The sequence below is a fragment of the Mastomys coucha genome, unplaced genomic scaffold, assembly GCF_008632895.1.
Source record: "Mastomys coucha isolate ucsf_1 unplaced genomic scaffold, UCSF_Mcou_1 pScaffold21, whole genome shotgun sequence".
Lineage (NCBI taxonomy): Eukaryota > Metazoa > Chordata > Mammalia > Rodentia > Muridae > Mastomys > Mastomys coucha.
The window spans coordinates 108,438,951-108,460,508 of NW_022196904.1; the positions used below are offsets into that span (position 1 = coordinate 108,438,951).

Sequence of the window (21,558 nt, forward strand, 5' to 3'; positions counted from 1 at the left end):
TATTTCCTTCTGTGAGTATTTTGTTCCCTCTTGTAAGAAGGACCAAAGCATCCATACTTTGGTCTTTCTTCTTCTTGAGATTAATGTGGTCTGATATGGTGTCACAGATAGAAATAGCTAGAAGCTGAGCCACAAGCCACACTCAGCCCCATGCAGGTGACAATTCAAAACTTAATGTCATTGTGTTGAGAAAAACCCAATACATTGACTGAGCAGTAAGCATAACCATGACAACCACATTGACTTTCCTGGGACATCTCTTATTCTGTCTCTTCCTTCATAACTTCCTAGAAGTGAAAGTTTTGGACCAAAGCGACATGTACTTTTAAGAATATCGATATATTGAGCATCCCAGTGGTATTTTAAAAATAAATTTAGAGGGACTGAAGATATAGCCTAGTTGCTAGAATGTTTGTCTAGCATACACAAACCTTGGGCTCAGTCCTGAGCACAGCATAAACGGAGAGTAGTGGTGCACACCTATAATCCAGGTACTTGAGAGTTCAGAAATGAGGATCAGAAGCTGAAGGCCATTGTCAGCTTCATAGTAAGTTTGAGGCCAGCTTAGGTTGCATGAGACCCTGCCACAAACAGTAAAATAAAATATAACAATAACAATAATTTACAACTTCCCTCTAGTACAAAATAGTTCTGAGTATTAACTTTCATTTTGGCCAGCATTCTATTCTCTTTGCCAAAGTGAGAAATATCTTTTTGTTCACTTTTGCAGTTTGTGTGTGGTGTATGGTGTGTGGTGCCTGTGTGTGCGTGTGTGAGTGCAATTGTGTGTGTGTATATGTTTGTATGTATATATGTGTGCATGTGTATGTCTTTGTGTGTACAAGTGATTGTGTGCATGTGTATGTATATATATGTGCATGTGTGTATGTATGTGTGCATATGTGTATGTATGTGTGTGTGTGCACATGTGTGTGTGTTTCCTGATAAAGAACATGACTATGTCATTTGTTCACTCACCACTGATTCTTCTCTTTGTAACTTTAGTTACTGATGCCCTGTGCCTTTCTAACAAGGTCCTATGTAAGCTCTATCTATTCTTGTACCCCTCTTGGATTTAAAGATGGCAATTTTTTGAGGTTTGCAGAATTGGCAAGGCTTTAGGCAGGAACAAGGAGACTTTGGGCTAGTGTCTATTCCTAAGTGCTTAGCACCATGGTTTCTGGTCTCTAGATTTGGTGCATTTCAGTCTCAAGGCCTGGCTGGTCCTGGGAGGACAAACTTTTCTGGGCTGTCTACTTTCTGGAGATTGCAAACATCTAACTACAAGGAGCCTACGTCTACCAATCACTCCAGAACTATGCCCCATCTCCTGTCTCCTTGGTGTGGCTGTCATACAGGATTACTATTCCCTGCTGTGATTACCCCAGGAAGCCAGCCTGGAACCAGAAAACTGAATATATAGCTATTTCCCAAGCCTACTGAAATTCAAATCAACCAGCCCTAAACTTGCTTATCCCACCTATCCTTATCCCACCTGAAGAAACCTCAGTAGAGTACTAGGAAAGTAACTGACTTACTAAAGTGCCTGCCACAGAAGCTTAAAGACTGTGTTCAATCCCCAGCACCCACATAAAAAGCTGGGTGTGATGGTGTGCTCTTGTAATTCCAGCCCAGGGAGGCATAACCATGCAGACTTCTGGGGATTGCTGGCCAGCCAGCATAATCTGCTTGATGAATTCCAGACCAGTAAGAGAGTCTGTCTCAAAAGCAAGGTAGATAGATCCTGAAGACTGACACCCGAGACTGGCCTCTGTCCTTCACATGCACATGTGCACACATATGCATACTCTCTTGCTGTGTGCATGCACACACACACACACACACACACACATACACAGATGAGAGAGAGAGAGAGAGGGACACACACACACACACACACACACAGAGAGAGAGAGAGAGAGAGAGAGAGAGAGAGAGAGAGAGAGAGAGATTGTGTAAACTTGTAAACTTGTCCCTCCTATTCCTTCCCTTCCTGGCTCCTCTGGTACTTCTGCATCTATCTACCTTCCTCTTCCACTCCCCTGGCCCCAGTGGCATGCCATGCAGCTTTATTTAAGGATCTGCAGAGCAAGCTACCTTGTTCATGGCGGTGCCACCTTCCTGTTAGCCCTGCCATAGCATCACAATACTAAACCCCACATTTTACTCACCACAGCTGGGCCATCCTCAGTGTATCTGCATCTGCCATTTTCTTGCTTATCCTTCTTTGCTCAGTCCTTGACCCCTCTCTCCATTTATGCATACAGGATTACTTCCTGCCATCCTTCATGGAGGTTGATCCCTCATCTTCCCTGGTGACCTGCATCTCTTCTCCTTGGGATGAAGGCCACATCAGTCACTTTTGGGAGGAAGGTCCCTCTCTCCTCAGGTGTGCCAATATCTTCCCTTCTCTCCTTCATTTATTCCTGTCTCCTATATTTAGGAGACTAAATATAGGCTGACTAGGCTAACCTACAGAGACACTCCATTGATTTCACACATACCAAGTTATTTTATACCCTACTTTTGGGGACCAAATTTCTCAAAGGATGAATCTACTCTCTCCATTTCTCACCAGTGTGTTTTCTGAAGTGCCAATTCCACTGAAATTCTCCACACCACTAAAGACGTGCATGTTGCTAAATGCAATCTTACTCTTAAGACAGTGTCCTGTACATACTTGGTTTTGAAGGGGATTTGGATCTCATGAAATAATCTTTTCTTTTAACTTGCCAACACAGGCAGGGCACTTGATATGAATTGTTATGACAACTGTTGCATACCAAGTGCTTCTCTTTGGTCAGACTGTTTTTGCTTTTATTCTTTACCTTTCTTAGAAATAGATTTTTTCCATACAGTATATTCTGATGATGGTTCCCCCTGATTATAGTTCCCCCAGATTACGGTTCTTCCTGATCATGGTTCTTCCTGACTATGGTTCCTCATCCTTTACTCCTCCTAGTTCCTCCAACCTCCTCTCCCATCTGGATCCACACTGTTTCTGTCTAAAATAAGGAATAATAATAAACTAAATAACAAGCAAATCAGATTATGAAAAAACAGCCAAATAAGAGAAGAAAAAGAAAATGCTCAAGAAACACATATATATGCAGACACATACACATTCACACATTCAGGAGTTCTATGAAATCCTGAAACAAGAAACCACAATAAATATGCAAAGGATCTGTAAGGTAGGAAAAAGAAAACAAAACAAAACCTGACAACCTCCAAAGATGACAATGAGTTCATTTTCTGTAGGCCATCTACTGCTGGGCATAGGACCTACCATTTAGAGTGGTTTATTTTCCCAGTGAAACTCTCTTTGAGAAAACTAATTTTTTGTTTGCGAGTGACTATCAGTTAGGGGTCACTTCTGGGTTAGGAATCACATCTCCTTTCAGCTCTAGAGCCCCATCTGGTACAAGCCCATGCAGGCTCTGTGCACGCTGCCTCTGTCTCTGTGAGTTCATATGTGTTCCCTTTCTGTTGTGTCTTGAAGACCTTAAGTTTTGGAAGTCCTCCATCCCTTCTGGCTATTACACTCTTTCTGACTCCTCTTCTGCAGGGTTTCATAAGTCCTGAAGTGAGGGATTTGATGGAGACATCCCTTTTAGAGCTGAATGTTCCAAGGTATCTCACTCTCTGGATATTATCCGGTTGTGGGTCTCTGTATTTCTTTCTTCCTGAAGAGGAAGTTTTTCTGATGATGGATGAACAAGGAACTGATCTATAAATATGGCAGAATGTACTAGAAGCTATTTTATTACTATGCTCTTTTAGCAGAACAGTCATATTTAGTTTTCTCATAGGTCCCTGGCCTATCTGGTCTCAGGTTCTCACCCACCCAAGCAGTTAGGCATGGGTTTGATCTCATGGAATGGGTCTTAATACAAGCTCTGTGCCATCATTACACCAGCATACTTTGCAGGCAGGCCACTCTTATAGATCACAGGGTTTATGGCTGGCTTAGTGTTTACTTTTCTCCTTTGATGGATTGTGAGTATCTTCTAGGACCATGAATACCACTATGGACCTCCGTAGAGCTAGAGGCTTTATGTAGGCACCAACTCAACTACTCTGTGTTCAGGTGTTATCTTCAGCAGTGGGGCCTTGCTGTCAGTTTGTGGAGAGACATCAAAAGTCTTGCCAATAGCCTGGATTGTTTGGGAATTTCCATGGAACTCCTTTGGTCAACAACTTGATTAGATGTAACCCATTCCTGGTACTGTGCTCTTATGTTAGCTCAGTAAAATAGGAGAGCAGACTGAAGTTCAGAGAAATTGAGTCACATCTTCAAGGTTACATAATTAGCTAGTGCTAGCTAACTGCAATCTGAAGCCCAATTTTGTTCAGACTTATTCCTTCAGTCAACGCTATGTCTTGAGGGGTAACGACTATTCCATGCTAAGTCATTGAGTCTTATATTGACAAGTGGTTTCATCTTTTTCAGTAGGGTGGAGTTAAGGGGATGAAGGGTTTTGAGAAGCTGATCAGACAGAACAGAAGAGGTTCAAGTGACAGGTAGATACATTCGGAAAGATCAAAAATTAGGCGAGAGAAGCCCTTCCTAACAGAGGGGTATCTGTACCCCATCTTTCTGCTCCTTTTCCTCTTCCTGTCTCTGAGGCTCCAGGTGCACCTGTAGAGCATGCACACTGCAGCCTTGGTCTCCATGTAACTGTTTGTCATGGGCTCTGTTCCACATGATTTAGTCTCAGTAGCCCCATGGACCCCCCTCCTTTGACAGGCAGCCACATAGCTGTGAGGTGAAGGCAGGTTAGTCTTGCATCGTGCCTTGAATACTAAAACCTAACTCCATAGAAGTATCTGGCTCCAGTGAGTTCCAGGGCCTCAGGCTGTTCCCTGCTTCAACTAGATGTGAGCAAGTCAGTTGTGTGGGTGGGGGGAGCAAGTCTGCCTTGTGTGATAGGTGGAAAGCACAGAGGTCCATGGGAAATTTAGGGAGCACAGTTTCTACAATACCCCCCCTCACTTCTTCTTAGAAGTTCCAATACCCCCCCAATGTTTTCTGTGAGTCAGAAAAACAGTGTAAATATGAAGCATTGAATAATGACATCTCCCCAAAATACCCACATCCTAACCCCTTGGACCCACAAATATTGCTTTGCAGAGTGAAATGTACTATACAGGTGTGATTAAGTCAAGGAGAAATGGGGGAACTAGGAGAGTCCTAAAGATTGGATACAAGTACAACGATGCTTATAGGATGAATGCAGAGGGAATGTGAGGATGGTGCATAAGGTCACAATGATTCCAAGACCAAACACAAGCCAAGGAATGCTGGCAGCCCCTAGGAGGCTGCAAGGCAAAGCTTTCTTCCAGAATGTATGTACCAACATTGATGAACCTTGACTTTTAACCCAATGTGAAAAAAAATTGAGACAGTTTTTCACCCGGCAGCTCAAAATGGGCTTTAAATCATAGTGCCTCTGCATCTGCCTCCTAAGTACCAGAATTGCAAGTGTGCACCAAGTCCAACCCATGAAATTGATGCAAGATTTCTGGCTTCTCAAAGTATGTGAAAACAAAGCCATGTTGTTTTAATCTATTGTTTCTGTGTTAGAAACAATCAATACAGAGACCAGCATGAACCTTGGACAATGTCCTTACCTCTTCCTTTGGGGATAACCATGAGATCATGCCTCTCAGAGAGAGGGTGCTACCTGATGATTCCATTTGCTCCAAGGATGTTTATTGAGCATCTACAATGTACCATGCAGAACACACACAGCAGACACTAAGAAGGCAGTATCTGTATTCGTGGGGTTGGTCTTGTTGGTGGCAGGAGCAACATTGTGCGATCACCTGACAGAATGCCAAGTGCTTTCAAATATTATCTGCTTGGAGAGCTTCTTAGAAATGGCTACATTTGAGATTTGAATGACCAAAGCAGAGATGAGTGAAGATGGGGGAGGGGTAAGTATCCTGAAGGCATGCATTTGGGTGAAGGGAACAAACCCATGGAGAGAATATGCTATGTTCAAAGAATATTCAAGAAGTGTGAATGGTGTGTGGCGACTGGGAGACCTGAAGAGAAATAGAGATCCATAAGGCTAGACTTCTCAAGACTTTGCGGGAATAAATAAATTGGAAATATTCTAAATGTCATGGAGATAACAGTTACAGGGTAGAGACAGGGTAGACACAGTAAGTACTAAGAGCTATGGTGTTTGAAATTATCTTTGTAGCTTTAGACATATGAGGTATGCAGAGGAAGTGGAGAGGGGACATCAAGGATAGATCAGTTCTGAGTCTCCTGCTCTCAAGAAACCGTGGGTGACTCAGCCATGCAAAAAGGTTGGTGGAGTCACGTGGAAGGAAGGAAGCAGAGTAGAAAGAACAGGATGGGTCTCATCAAAGGAAGCAGCTGGAGTCACATGGGAAGTAGATGGGGTCATGTGGGAAGAGGAGAGTCGAGTGCCATGAAGGGGAAATGGATAAAATCATGTAGGTCATCAAGTTTATAGTAGTAAGAGACAGGCCACAGAGGATGATTCTGGCCTAATTGCATAATGGTGGGTCACTTAAATGTAGACATCTAGAGACAAGCTTGACATTGGATCTCATATGGTGCAAGCCTGTCATCACTGCTCATTTGCAAGACTTAGCCAAACTCCAGAGGGCCCAGCTAGTGGGAGGTTTCATACATAATGGCTAAAGAGAGGAGCACTGGAGCGATATAAGGGACAGACTCAACAGTTCTCAAACTGTGTGGTTCTGACTGGTTAGTCAGTCTCTTTGCGCCTCCATCTCTTCATCTGCAAATGGGGACAATGAAACTGGCCTCTAGTGATGTTCTAAAAGTCGATGAGGGCCCAGTAAGTTACAAACACTCATTCAATATTGGCATAATGGCTCTCCTTGCAGCCCTGGCTGAATTCCAGACCAAGTAGCTCTTCCAGGTGATACAATCAGGAAAAAGAAGAGATGAGCAAACCAGGTTAAAGACACTCATACGGCTTTATTGTCTATCCACCCACCCACCCTACCATTCAGTATACGGCATTGTTAGAGTAGATTCACTCAGAAACTGATGTCAGGACTTGGAATTGGGCTCCTTCCTCCCTGGCTTCAGAGAAGCTACAGTTCTTCTTTGACTTCCAGTTTTCTCTTTGGTTTTGGCTGTTCCTTTGGCTGAGCCGTCTCCTCCTCCCTCTCAGCTGTTTCCTTCCTTCTCTCCCACTCTTCTGGCTTGCTTATACTGTCCAGCGCAGGAGACTCTTTCTCTGGCCCATCTGGTTTGGTTGTGTCCTCTATCTTGAGCAATGGATTCTCAGGCAACTTCTCTATGAGCTGAATCTCTGACTCAGTTAACACCTGCTCCTCTACCACTTCATTTTGCTCAATGTACAAAAGCTGGTAAAGAAAATGTGTGAACAAGAAAGGGAAGGGAAGGCAGAATAAGGAAGTATGTATGAACATTGTAGTGAAAACCAGTAATTCTGTTCTTGGTCAACGCAGAAAGAATCATTTGTGACTTATGTTTCCTCATAGATAAAGACAATAAAGTGTCCAACTATGGTTTTCACCCTTTTAACCGAGGGCACACTTCTTATATGACAGGTGTGGCTGCCCAGTCCCTAACTCCAAGACAGATCAGGTGACTTTGGCTTATTTAATGAAATCCCTCTCTAATATGTATGTTACAACTACTGAGAAATGGATCTTTTCTTTCTAAACTGGGAGGGGGTATCTTTGGGATCGTGGGGGGTAACATTTATCATCTATGGGAAGTGACTGCTTGAGAAAACTCCCAAGACATAAGAAAACAGGAAGACAGAAAACAAATATGACTGTCTGGGTCCAGCTGTGCCAAATGTCCTACTAGGTAAATGGGTTAAATACCCATTGCTGCTGAAGCAGGCAAGGAGGTGTCTTTGATATTAGCATCAGAAGGCATCCTGACTGATTTGGATGGCACCTTCTAGAAGGTAGCTCTCTGTGGCATGGTTAGTAGAAAGAGGAGACTGTGGTCACATCCATCGGGACAGCAACTCCAGAGGGCAGACTCCCATCAAGATATTTGATCTCCATCTCAGGAGAGTGACAAGCATGCCAGCCGTTTTGAAGGCCGTATGTTACTTGAGAGTCTGTTATCTAATGACTGCTGTCCCTAATTCCTTGTCACAAGCGCCTGTAAAATAACCAGTGAGCTCACTCAAAGTGGGTGGTTGCCCAGGGCAGCCTCAAAGCCATCGCCAGAGAGAATGAGATAATAGACGGAACTTGAGGCATGATTTTTTTTATATGGGCTTCCTGGTAATTATGTGTGGGACAGAAAACCCAGCCTGTAGATGCACGCCTTACCTCATCTTCTTCCTCAATCCTAACTTTGACATGGCTTTCCAAGAAGTCACAAAAGCCCTTCATGGTGTGCTCTCCTTTATACATGACAGCCTAGGAAGACAGCAGAGCAGGATGAAGATGGGAGCTTCTTCCCTAAGTTGCTCATAGAGGATTACAAAACTAAACCCAGGATCAAATTCCTAACCACCCGGACTACCAAAAATGCCTTAACCTCTGTGAACTTCCTTTTCCTGACTCTGAAATAAGAATAAAAACTCTCTCATCAGAGGATATGAGGAATGGGCAGTATATGAACTACAAAGACATACTTTATTGGTCTAGCCCCTGGCTGGATTACTTACCCACGTGGCCTCCTTACTGAACTCAGTTTTCTCATATGACATTAACTCCAGAGCTTCCCCACAATGTTGTTGGATTAAATGAGCTAATATAGGAAATGTGTTTAAAGCAGTGCTTGGCTCGTGGGAAGTACCACATGCATTTACTCTTATGAGTAGCAGGTATTAGTAGCATTGTAACAATAAGAAAAATGGTTGTTATTTTATAAAACACCTACTGTGTGGTCAGCAAGTATTCATAATAGTCCCCTTTCACTTGTGGGCTTTTAAGGGGGCTTTTTAATCATATAACTTCATATTGGTGGCACTTAGCCTCATCCTGTCAATCTAACCTCATTTTTCCCCAGCTTCTCTACAAGCACCTTCTGCACTGGGATGATATCACATCACACTCACAGTGCTAAGGTCATTTTGCCCACTTCATCACTCATGTTATACATCCTACCTATAGAGTACATGACCTCTCCTTTAATCGAATTTAAATCACGATTCTCCAGAGTCCCAAGTCTGCATGAAGACTTCAGTTGTATCTGTCCTCCAGACTCTGCACCCCCCCTACACACACACACTGCATACATAGATGGACCTACATCATTATGACTTTTCCTCCCTCTCAGCCTCTCCTCTCTGGAACGAGAACCTTGATTCATGCCTCTTTGATTGATATCATTTTTCATCTACCAAAGACGTATAGAGAGACTGTTTCACCAACCCTGGTGATGGTTGGGCAAGGACTAGGATTCCCAAGTATAAAGAGGATTGTTGATGTTTGGCATACATTCTTTTATCTGGTAGCATTCCATGCCAATATTCCTGAACAGACATCCTTTAATCTCTGTAGTCTGAACTATAGAGAGCTTCAGCCTCAGTATTAGAGGCAACTCTGTCCAATCAAAACATCCATATCCAGTTGATATGGAGACTGGTCAACAATAAGGAATGCACTCAAGTTGTACGCAATAACAAGTCTTAGAACTTGCATGGAATATGCTGGAAAATATGAGAACATACTAGGGACTGGAGCTGAGAATGCTCAGTAGAAGGCTGAGCAGGAGAGAAGCTGCATTCCTAATAATGACCTAACATTTTCAACCATGTGGTCCCAAGAGTCTCTCACCTCTTGCGAGTCAGTAGGGAAAAGCCTGAAGAATGGGTACTGTTCTGGGTTTGCCAGCTGAATGTCATTTGCTGTTATGTCAATCTTGGCGATGATGACTGTGGAGTGGTTTTGATACTTTATGCCCAACTCTTCCAGCAGTGGTAATAGCACCTTGCACTTCTCAGACCAGGGTGCATCTGGGAAAAAAAGGGTGTTTCTCAGCTTCTGCTGTCCAGGACTCTGAAAGCTGATGACGAATAGCACCACTGTTGTCTCCTTGCCACGTGTCTGCTCAGCAGGCTACACTCTATTTTATTAAAAGCTTATTTTTATGTCTCAGTATATGATCACTATTAAGTAAATCAGAATAAAAATTAAGCCTAGCCCCGTTTCTCCTAGATACTAACATTTTCCATGCATTAAAATGGTCTTTAAAACAAAACAAAAACATTCCCTTTGGAATAGTGTTCTACTGCAGCTGAAGAGAAAACCAAGGAAAATATCTATGCCATTGTTATGTTCCAGGGAAACTGGTGTGTTTGTAGCACAGAAGTTTAACTAATTGCCCAAGGTCATTCAGAAAATTAAGCAAAGGGAATAGGATCTGAAGACAGGTCACTTGGGCTTGAATGGACTACAAATATGGCATAGTATAATGTTACATAACATATATTATTATGTAACAATTGAACACGCCTTTCAGTCCCTTGGAAAATATGCTCAGGAAGCTAAACAGGTATGTCTTAAAATTGTGACAACTACCCTTGGCAGGGGACACTGGCCTTTCTTGTGGAAAGTTCCTTGAGCTTTGAGTGGCCCAGACAGCTGGCCCTTTGGAAAGAGACCAGAGCAGAGATCCAAAACAGGGAAAGCCAGATCTCACTGGTTTGCCCTCATCTGAAGTTCAGAACTCAAGAGTTTCACTCTGTGGGAGGAATGGCCTCAGAGGCACTGACATTGCACTTTTGCAAGCTCATCTATCCATTTATCAACTGAGAACCCACAGTGACCAAACCTCTTGCTTGCAGCACCCAGACACCCCCTGGAGCTTGATAGTCCCTGGCTAGAAACATGGAAGACTACAATAGCTGAAACGCCAGGGTGCAATCCAACAGCCCTGCTTCTAAGAAAATGAAGCTGCTCTTGCCTTTCTTCAGAAGCAAATGAGTGTTCTTAGAACTCTGTGTGTTGTGGAAGTAGAGAAAGGCTTCCCCAGCTCAGCGATGAAAGGGAGCAGAGAGCTATGACTCAGCTGTACAGCTCTCATAAGCACTGCCAACTGGCAAGTGCCTGCTTCACTGAGGTTGTGAAAGGGTGTACGATAGATTCAGCACAGGGATGGCTCACTTTGACTCTTAGTACTTACTGTGTGACCTTGACCTGTACTGTGGTGAAAGTCAATGTGCCTTCCTCACCGCCTTACGACACCCAAGCCTAGCCTGGTGCACAAGCTCACTAAATGCCACCCTTTGCCTGTCTCAAGTTGCTTTGGACTCACCTTCTGCAGTGTCTCATGGAAAGTAGGCTCTAGTTTGGGGAGGCTGGCATATAAACCAAAGACGACGGGAAAGGGCCACAGTCCTTAGTTAGCAGTAGAAATAATTATGATGGAATAATAGCAGTCATTATTTATGAATTGCTTGTAACATGCCATATACTATACAAAGTCCTTGACATGAAACATTTGTGCCCCTACCTCACAGGAACATTGGAGATAAATCAGATAAGGTCCAAAGTAGAGGAATTGTGGGTGATAGTATGTGTGTAGGTGCTGGAGCCAGACTGAAAATGGTCAAATCCAGTTTCTAGCACTTACCAAGTGATACTAAGAATATTTTTGGCTGAGATTCTATTGATACATACAGGGAAGCACAGCAGTAGCTGCTTTCAAGAGGATTTGGTAGATAATTAAATGACATAGGTATACAGTGAATCCAGTCTGGTCCTAACATACTCTTGCATCCAATAAAGCCATGTTAGCCAGCCATGTTACTACCGTTACACACTGTCATAGGCCTGGATTAGGTAGAGAGCATCCATACATGGGAAGAATTAATTTGGGGCATTAAGTTGCCTATGGCTGCTGGCATCCTGAGGTAATCTTTTTGAGAGTCAGGAGATAATCCTCAGCATGGCTTTAGAGTTTATGGGCTTAGAGACTGCACTGCCCAGGAATTCAGAAACAATACTTGTAGAGTATTGGAGCCCTTAGGCTCTCATTACTTCTATGGAGATACTTACAGAACATCACAAAAACGTCCTTTTCCTTATCAAAGACGACCACATTGAAGTTCTTCCCCACGAGCTTCTTAACTGGCTCTTGGTCCCAATATTTTGGAATCTCTTCACTGGATTTGTGTTTCTAGGAACCAAATTCAAGAGGTCTAACACTCCCTACTACAGAAAAGAACAAGCAACTGGAATTCCCCACCTCCACTATAAACAATGAAAGGCTTTGTCTTGGAAAGACAAACCCTTGAAAGGATTTGCAATGTAGAGATAATCACAAACCCGGTGACAGCTCCACACTGTCCAGAGCAGCCTGGGGTCAGGGTGCTGAGGGGGAGTCAGAGCTCTGGGCTATAATTTATCCACACACAGTTTTTAGGATTCTCAGATGACAGTGGGACTCATGCCATTAGCTTCTCAATTAGACTACTCAATGGTTTTCCTCATTAATCTGAGAGTCAAGACCAAGGTGCTTCCAGGCCAGGGTTCCCCAAGTTCATCACTACTTTCCCTCTTTCTTCAGCTATACTGATTGTCACTTGCCCCAAAGCCTAAGCCACTTCTGGCTGGTACCCTCTGCACTTTGGAAGGCCTTCTCTGAGTTCTGCCCTTCAGAAACAGTTAACTCATATTCATCCTTCAAGATGCTCTTCGGAGAAATGCTTTGGGATTTCTCATATTATATGAGATCCTGCTACCATAAGTTCTTTGAAATGTTCCCTTGTGCTACTTTCAGAATTAACATTCACTTCCTTTTTTCTATTTTTCTGCCATGCTAGGTAGTATGCCATAAAGAACTTCTTTTCTTCCTTCATCAAGTATCTGGACATAGAAAGACCTCAGTAAAGAATTTTCAAATGGATGATGGAAAGAATGAATTCAGCAGCTTAATTCATTCTTAAAGAATTCATTTCTTAAAGAAAATTTTAGAAATCTTGGAATTTATTTTTCTATACTATCACTGACTCCTAGGTCTCTCTTGAGTCTATACCCTCTCTTTTCCATTTCCCTGTGACTGCCCTAGTCTACCTAGCCCGTGCTTCTCACATAGATTCCCTCTGAATCTCCTTCAAAACCTCAGTTTGCCTTTCTTTCTTACAGTGAAGGCTGCATTTTTATCATGGAAATCTGATTTCTCCTGATATATGGAATGCCAAGTCTTTAATACGCTTATGAAGTCGTTGCCATCTGGCTTCTCTCAAACCCTTTAACCTTCTCTTTAGTGATGGAGTCTATACCTTCTCTATCTCATAGCCTCTGGAAATGACTTGAAGGTGCTTTCACTGGAAGTATAAAGGTGGTGGGAAACTGGCCATGGAAGATGAGCTATGATGTAAACAATGAAGAATTAGGAAAAGGTATATCAGACAGAAATCACTGGTCAGATGGGGGGATGTTTATCTGTGTTTCAGGAGCATAAGAGAACATATTGGCTTCTGAAGGGTGGAAAAACACCCTGCATGTAACTGGAGGGAAGATAGAGGTTAAGGAGGGTCTCGGGCACATTGTAAATTTGATAACAGAATTTAAGGATGCCTCTAGCATGAAGACTTCTCTTACCTTGCTGGTACATGGCTAGAGGGCTGAGCTGAGAGAGAAGGTAGGAATGGGACTGGAAGAGAAATTGACCTAAAATTAAAGAGGTAAATACCTTAGAGAATAAATATACAGAGATGCTGAGACATTTCTTGTTAGAGGAAGGTTTGATTGGTATGTCCACAAGGTCGGTCAGTCTCTTGGTGAGGTTGCTCTTCACCAACATTACTATAGAAGTAGAATAAAACTTAAGTGGGCTCAGCAAGAGTTGGATTTTTGCTTGGAGGTATGTATGTATATGTACATATATATATACCATATATGTATTATATATATACATATAATATACAATGCAATATATATTATATATACATATACGATATATATATTATATATACACACACATATATATGTGTGTATATATACCTTCAAGATATATTAGAAATGGAACATGGAGAGGATGAGAAAGATATCAGAGGTAAGGAGAAAAAAAAAAAAACATAGAATCAAGTTCATGGAGAATGGCACCCTAGAGACTGAAATAGGATCCAAAGATCAAAGGTTATGGGGGTGAGGCTCTTTAGCAATTAAGAGGAAGAAAAGCTTGAAATGAGGCCTTTGGAGGAACTTCTAACTCTGGATTATTAGCCTATGAGCAGGTGGCTGAGATGGTGTGGACATGCCAGTTCACAGAGAACAGAAATAAGCATGTCGGTGTTAGTGTCTAGATGGTAAAGCAGGTAACCTGCCCTGAGAAGCCCACATCCTCAGAGAAAGGGATATGGCCAGAGGATAGCAACCCAGGATGGAAGGAAGTGGTGTGATTGATGCCAAAGTTGTGAACAAATGGTTTGGAAGCATCAGGAAAGACACCAGCTTTTCCGTCTGACCTCCTGATCATGTAAGCCAGAGAAGAGCTTCCCCCATCCACCCCAAGAAGGCTGCAGAGGAGGCAGGGTCCCTATGGAAATAGGCAGAAGGGGATAGAGCAGCCAGAGGTAAGCTCCCTATAGATGTTGAATTATCTGAAGGCTCTCCACATACTTCTGTCATCCAAAACATGTTTGCAGGATTCTCTGTTTACTCTCAAAGATGTCTCAGATTGTAAAATAAACATTATGATGTCAGCAAGGGTGCTTATGGTTAAGTTTCTCAACCTACTCCTTCCAGCAACATGGACTACGCCTCTCCAGCCCACACACACTAAAGCTCTCTGAAGCTCTGAGCCTAACTCCTGGCTGCTACTTGTTCTATCTCCTTCTCTCTTAACCCTAGGTTAAAGGAATCTTCTGAGAAGAGGCTGTAAGGATGAAGTCCTCCTTTACATGACAAGTCAGCTCTCTAGGACAACTGAACTTCTCCTAGGAATATTCTTTATGACTGAAGAACTGGCAGCATATCTCCAGTCTCAGAAGAAGCTGCAAGCTGTAGTGATTTATGGGGGTGGGAGGGAATGAAGAGACTATGTCACATTGAACCTTGGAGCGGTCTCTGTTCTCTCTATTTCTATAGATGAACAAACCCAGCAGGACTGTAAAGAGGTACTCAGGCTCTGGTCATGACTTACCTGAGAGCAGGCTTACCTTGGCAGTTTTGCTGAGGAAGCTGTTGCAGAACTTTCTGATGCTTTCAAAGTTTATGTCATCTGTGGGCATTTTATACCTGGCATCTGAGCTTAAGTTCAGGATTTGAACAGATGGGACATTGACTTTTGAGATCTGGAAGTACTCAAAGATGCGATTGTTTTTAGGTTCATCCGTATTCACAAGGACGAAAAGAATCTGCCAAATCAAGCAAAACTTCTTGTGGCTCTGGACCACTCAGATCAAGGGAAGGGAACCCCTAAGAAGCTAGGAACTAGTGACACTCAAATAGCAAGGACTAAGGAACACCCCCTTAGGTGTTCAGGCAGGCTCACTCCTATACCCACAAGCAGACAGGCAGACCCCTCAGCCTAGCTTCTATGCTGTGCATAATCCATACAGCTTCAGGAAAAAAGCAAATCCTAAGCGTTCATTCTCGCTCCATGCCTTGGTTCCCTTGTCTGTAAAATGCTGATCCTGATCATACTTGCTTTAGAGGGTTGTTTTAAGAATGTGTGCAAAGGCCTGGTTTAGTGAATGGCATGTGGAAGAACGTTTTCCAAATGTCAATTCAAACTTACTCTATGAAGGAAACCCATAACCTGTTTATTCATACATTCACAGAATAAATATTCATAAAGTACCAAGTACATATTAAACAGTTCACTGACACTCATGCTATATGGGGAAGATGGAATCTCTGCTCGGTGGATCTTACATCCTAATGGAGGACATGGATAAGAAACACATTCTGATAATGGCAAGTGAGGGTAAGAAAGCACAACAGAGTGATAGGGCAGAGAAACCATGCAGACGAGGTGAGACATGGGCCCAGAGAAGTGAGCACGCCAGGAGAAAAATCCATTTTAGCAAACAGAACAGGGAACAGCAGTCCATCAAGTAGAAATGCAATGCAGAGGAAGGAAAGCTCTAGTATCAAAAAGAACATAGAAATTAGAATGTTCTGGAAAGGAAAGGCAAGGGAGACACCACACCATGATGGAGAGCAGTGTGGGTGATGAAATCAGATGCTGTGAAAGTGAAAGTGGAGATAAGAAGAGCAGTAAGAAGCATGGGTCTAGTTTGATGAGAGTCAAGATGGTATCAAGTGTTGGGGTGGAGATTTGCAAATAATTAGTTGCGGAGAATAAGCAAGAATGAAGGCAAGGAGATGAGTTAGAGGGAGAGGGAGAGAGAAAGAGAAAGAGAGAGAAAGAAAAAAACCTATAAAACAAACAAAAACAAAACAAAAAAACAAAACCAACCAAACAGAGCAGACTGCTATACTATCTTGAACACATCCAACAAGTACCAGTTATTTCTATACCCCAGATAGTATAGTAGGTGTAAAGTTACCACTAAGTTAAACTAAGGTTTAGTGGGACAATATTGGTCAAACCTTGTATCTATAGCTCAGGAATGACATTTTGGGATGTTCTTTGATTGTGACAACAAGAATTTAGAACACCATCTCCTGATCTATTCCAAAATAAATTCCAGCTACCTTAAAGGATTAAGGGGGAAAAAAATACAGTTGAGGGCCAGCAAGGTAGCTCAGCAGGTAAAGATGTCTGCTGCCCAGCCTGGCCCCTGGAGTTCAATTCCCAGGACCCACGTGGTAGGAAGAGACAACAGACTCCTGACAGCTGTCCCCTGACATCCACACACATACTGTGGGATACATAGTCCCATGTGCACACATACCCACACGCTAATATGATTTTTTAAAAAAAATTAAACATAGTTAAGTATTGACTGTTATAGCTCATGAGAAGTCAAAAAAACCATCAGATCGTGGTAAGTCACATTAAATATCTGAAAGTATAACACTGAGAAACGAAATAGATTAATACTTGCAAGAAGTATCTGTTATTGGAAGCATCTTTTGGAAAACTAGTATGTTTATACTTCAGTGTCTTTACTCTCTGTTTATGTTTCAACATCATCATTTGATTTCAGAATAACTTTAAATGAAAAACAAAATAAAACAAAACCTTTCATAGTCCAGATGCAGTAAGTTGCTACACATAGGCATAGGCATAAGAGGTGACATTTCATAGCCCAGATGTAGCAAGCCATTATACATAGGCATAGGAATAAGAGGTGACCATTCGTGGTCCAGATGTAGTAAGTCATTATACACAGGCATAGATAGGGATAAGAGCTGATTTCTTTCCACTATTGCTGTGGATAACAGTTACAAGCACTAGGGAATGTACTTTAACTCATTGATTTGAGTGTGTATTTTCCACATTGAAGTCAGAGTCTTTGTAGGACATAGACTTGAAAGGAATACCTCTAGCATATTCACTCAGATGAGTTAAAGACCATAGGCTTGGCTCCCCACAAAGGAAGACAATAGGCTTGGCTCCCCACAAAGGAAGAATGGACAGACTCATCTAACATAAAATAGCAAACATTATGTAGCATTGATAAGCAAATTGTGAACTATGTATGTAAATTATGTGCACATAATTTCTGACAATTTCCGACTTAATTTATAATGAGCAGAAAAGACAACTACTCTGAGAGTCTGCTGCTGCTCTTGAACACCATTAAAGAGCTTTCAAAAATGAGCTGGGCTGCAAACCTTGTTCTGGAATTCCTTTGCAATTTGTCTGTAATGCCAGATTATGGTGCTGTATAGCTCTGAGTTTTTGGAGATAAAGAGCAACATGTGATTCAAGATGTTCAGTTCATAAATCAGGTCCTTATTCTGAAATTGCAAGAGAGGCATGTCATTCAGAGTACACACAAGGGTCCCCATTGTCCTCCTGGACCCCTTTGACACTGACCTCAGGGTTTAACTCAATCACAAAACCTGTGAGCTGTTGCTTTATGACTTGATTGAGACGGTCTTTGTTTGTACTGTCATTAATAAGCTCTTGGCGTTTCACGACTTTTCCCTGGAGCCAGAGGAAAGGCATGTTAGATGGCAGTAGCTTTCATAATACACACACCTAACAGATATAGATAATACAACAACGCCCCACCCCCCACCCCACCCTGGCATGAAAGTAAAACACTGAGGATATTATCAGGAGTCGTACATAACCCAAGTACTTAATAGATATGAACATTGAGCAAATCAGTCTGTGTGTGATAGGGAATGTGACTGATTGTCAGCTCTGAAATCCATCAAAATACTTGTACTAAGGCTGAACACCATGCCACACTGCCACCAAACAGTAGCTGAAGGCATCAGGGATACAAAGGCAAACTCAGAACTGGAAGGTCCAGGAATTCCCTGAGAAGCACCTCTGATCAAGTTCCTGTGGTTAAAACCCCATCTATCAGGCTTCCTAACTCCAAAGGGTCACACCTTCACTGTGGTCTGATGGCTCTCTGAATTCCTCACCCCTATGCTTTTTCTTCCTAATGAATAGTTGGCGTATCTAATCCTGCTTTCCAGATGGATTTAGATAAACTTAGGGGTTATGTGATGACTTACAGTCTGTGAGCAGTCCATATCTTCATCCCCACCAGTCCTAACTTGGTACAAACTTCTCTCCTAGACTCTTGAAATGCTTTCTCCACTGACCTTTCCACCTCTCCCCTGCTTCCTTCCAGCCTCTCCCTGCCTCTGACACCAGCCATCCTGATGTTTATAGAACACAAATTTGATTTTTTTTATCTTTATTTTCTTGCTTCAATGTATTATAGTCCTGAGTTGTCCTCTGAATAAAGTTCCAGCTCTTTGTTGATCATAGCAGCAGTACCGTAATGCTGATTAGTGACCTCTAGCTGTCCAGCTACTGTCCCAAACATAGTGTTCATGTTAATTCACTTAGCCCAAGGATTTCCAAACAATTGACGATATTGGAGGGTGCTAGTATTGGTCTCCCACTTTTTCTCCTTTATTTTCTTTTTCTTTCTTTGTTATATTTATATCCCTCACACTTTCCACACGAGGAAATTGTGGCACAGAGAAGTGAAATAACCTATCCAAGATTACTAGGTTAGTAATAGATGGACTCAGGAGTTGGTTATCTAGTTAGTTAGTACTAGGATAGAACCCTAAGTTTCACATTTACTGAGCATGTACTTTACTATTGACTCATACCCCAACCCTGGAACCAGGATTTAAAACTAGTTTAACCATAGTGTTCGATGCTTAGCTGTTTAACTTACATCTTCCTATAACATTGCATGAACTGAGAAGGTTTTACCTATGCATTTAATTATGTGTGTGTGTGTGTGTGTGCCTGTGTGTATGCATGTATATAACAGCTAAAGAAAAAGAGATCATGAATTTGAGAAAGAACAAGAGTACATGAGAGGGGTTGGACAGAGGAAAGGAAAGGGGTAGATTATGTAATTACAATTTTGAAATAATAATTATTATAATAAAACTAGTAGATAAAATATCTCTGCTCATAGGTATAATACAGAATTCAAGTACTTAAAATAAATGTATTTATCATTAATAAATAAAAAATACCTAAAATGTAGTTTTCCATAATTGTTATTTGGCTTTTGATTTTGTAATTGGTTTATTCTGTAGAACTTTAGATATGTAGATAGAATGTGGTTCACAGAAGTTTAATGTGGTTTGTGAAGGGAATTCCTAGATTCCATGCATGACAGATATTGGTAAAGGCAGAGAAGCTGGGAACCTTTATTCCCCTAAGGGAACTCAGGAAACAGATTTCTCACAAGTCAACTAGTTCAGTGACACTTAGGTCATAGCTAATGGAATCAGAGCCTATCCCCAAATGCTATCCCTAAGTGTGAAGTGAAAGGTCCCTCATGATCATTAGAGCCAAGACCTACCTTTTTAAACACCAGAACACTGTCAAGGATCACATGGAATTGCCTGAAGGAATTTTTTATTTGTATGGCTCCAAATGTTAGTTCTGGGAAGTCCTTGATGGTCTCATAAAACAATTCTGCCACTTCTTCCTCTAAATCCTGTTTGGGAAAGACCACCCATGATCATCAGGGGGAGGCAGCAGTACCTGGCTTATCTGAGGGGAAGGTGGAAAGAATACTCCATCGATGCCTTTGTTTTTCTAAGTTCTGGGGTTTTGCTAGGTGGTCTTAAGTTTCCTTTTTTACGGATGTTTCCCACCTAGAATGTTTCTCTGGCTATGACTGAACCCCACACAGCAAATTCTCACAGATCAATGATGATAACTGGGTATCTTCACTTGTTTCTATCATTAAAAGTTGTTCTAACCCATGAATTGAGAGTATTTTTAAAATCAATTCCTGAATCACTTTCAGAAGAAGTTGTTTGCTTTGACTGTACACAACAGCAAATGCGAACTGGTATTGAGATGCAGCTGCACTTTTGGCCTTTGAGGTTCACATTCAGCATGAGAGAGTCTGTGGGGCAAGAAGACTCTTGGGGAGGCACAAAGGAAAGAGCTGTGCACTCTCTTCATGTAAATATGGTAGCAAAGACTGATGCCTACTGAGAGATGAAGAATTGTTGATCCCAAGTAAATCAATTAAGGCACATGAAAAACTCATTTTCTATAAGCCAACATACTTGGTAACATTTATAATTGTACAGAATAAAATCAATAGAAAGTGACCATAAGACAGTTCATAGTCATTTTTAAATTATTTATGTGCCTTCCCAAGCATCTTCCCCACTGGGTCTGGATGAGGATTGACCCCTAGGGACTGGCTTAGCCTAAGCATAGTAACAGGCACCTAGTAGAATCATAGTTAAAACCATCCTCAAGCCAGAAAATAAAGACATTGTCTTAGTCTCTGATATTCTAAATAGATATCCCAGGTATCAGTTCCAGTGTGAAAACCAACTAAATAGGAATGCCAATTTCCTCCTACTCTCTCCATTTTTCCCATCCTGTAACTTCTAACATTTCAACTTTTATGTTCTCTTTCTTCATTTGAACCAGAAGCTCCCTGGAAACACCAGCTCAGTGGATGGGGAAACTGAGCAAGGACCCTCTCCAAGTTAGAACCCTTCCTTCCCTCCCCACACATAGAGTTCACGACTCAGAAATAACCTTCCATCTCTCCACCCCAGTACCTGGAAGAAGCCAACGATGACCAAGGGCCTGGATTTCACAAAATCAGCCACTTCGTTGCTGTTGTTGAACAAAAGTGCTTTCTTGCTAATTTGTCTTCTCAACCAAACAACCAAAGCTGTTGATTCAACCACATCTGAAGAGAAACAATTAAGTGAATACCCTCAGAACTTCCCTGAATTCAATGAACGGAAGTGTCTTGTCTTGAATCCTATCCTTTGTAGGTTAAAGGCAGAATCTCAGTTTTCTTTTTTCTCCAGAATTCATGTCAAGACGTGAGTGTATTAACACCAGCCAACTGTCCCTAACTTCTCTCCACAGCCAAGACCCTGAACTGAATATTGTACTTATATTAAACCTTCACCACAACTCTAATTCCCATTTTTCAGAAGAGGAAAGCAAGGTTGAGCTTGCCAACAGCCAGTTCACCAGTCCACCCA

General features: G+C 42.0%; 1 protein-coding gene across 1 annotated transcript in view; it reads right to left on the reverse strand.

The window, feature by feature from the left end:
* Positions 1-6,961: 6,961 nt before the first annotated feature.
* Positions 6,962-21,558, reverse strand: part of Pdilt (protein disulfide isomerase like, testis expressed) — a 30,414-nt gene continuing 15,817 nt past the window's right edge. Inside the window, exons 4-12 of the mRNA XM_031388064.1 lie at positions 21,121-21,254; positions 19,890-20,027; positions 17,912-18,022; positions 17,707-17,832; positions 15,117-15,314; positions 12,010-12,130; positions 9,787-9,965; positions 8,332-8,421; positions 6,962-7,380 (exon numbers count right to left, since the gene is read on the reverse strand). Coding sequence (XP_031243924.1) covers positions 7,105-7,380; positions 8,332-8,421; positions 9,787-9,965; positions 12,010-12,130; positions 15,117-15,314; positions 17,707-17,832; positions 17,912-18,022; positions 19,890-20,027; positions 21,121-21,254 — 1,373 coding nt within the window. The 3' untranslated portion in view covers positions 6,962-7,104. The remainder of the gene's footprint in view (positions 7,381-8,331; positions 8,422-9,786; positions 9,966-12,009; positions 12,131-15,116; positions 15,315-17,706; positions 17,833-17,911; positions 18,023-19,889; positions 20,028-21,120; positions 21,255-21,558) is intronic.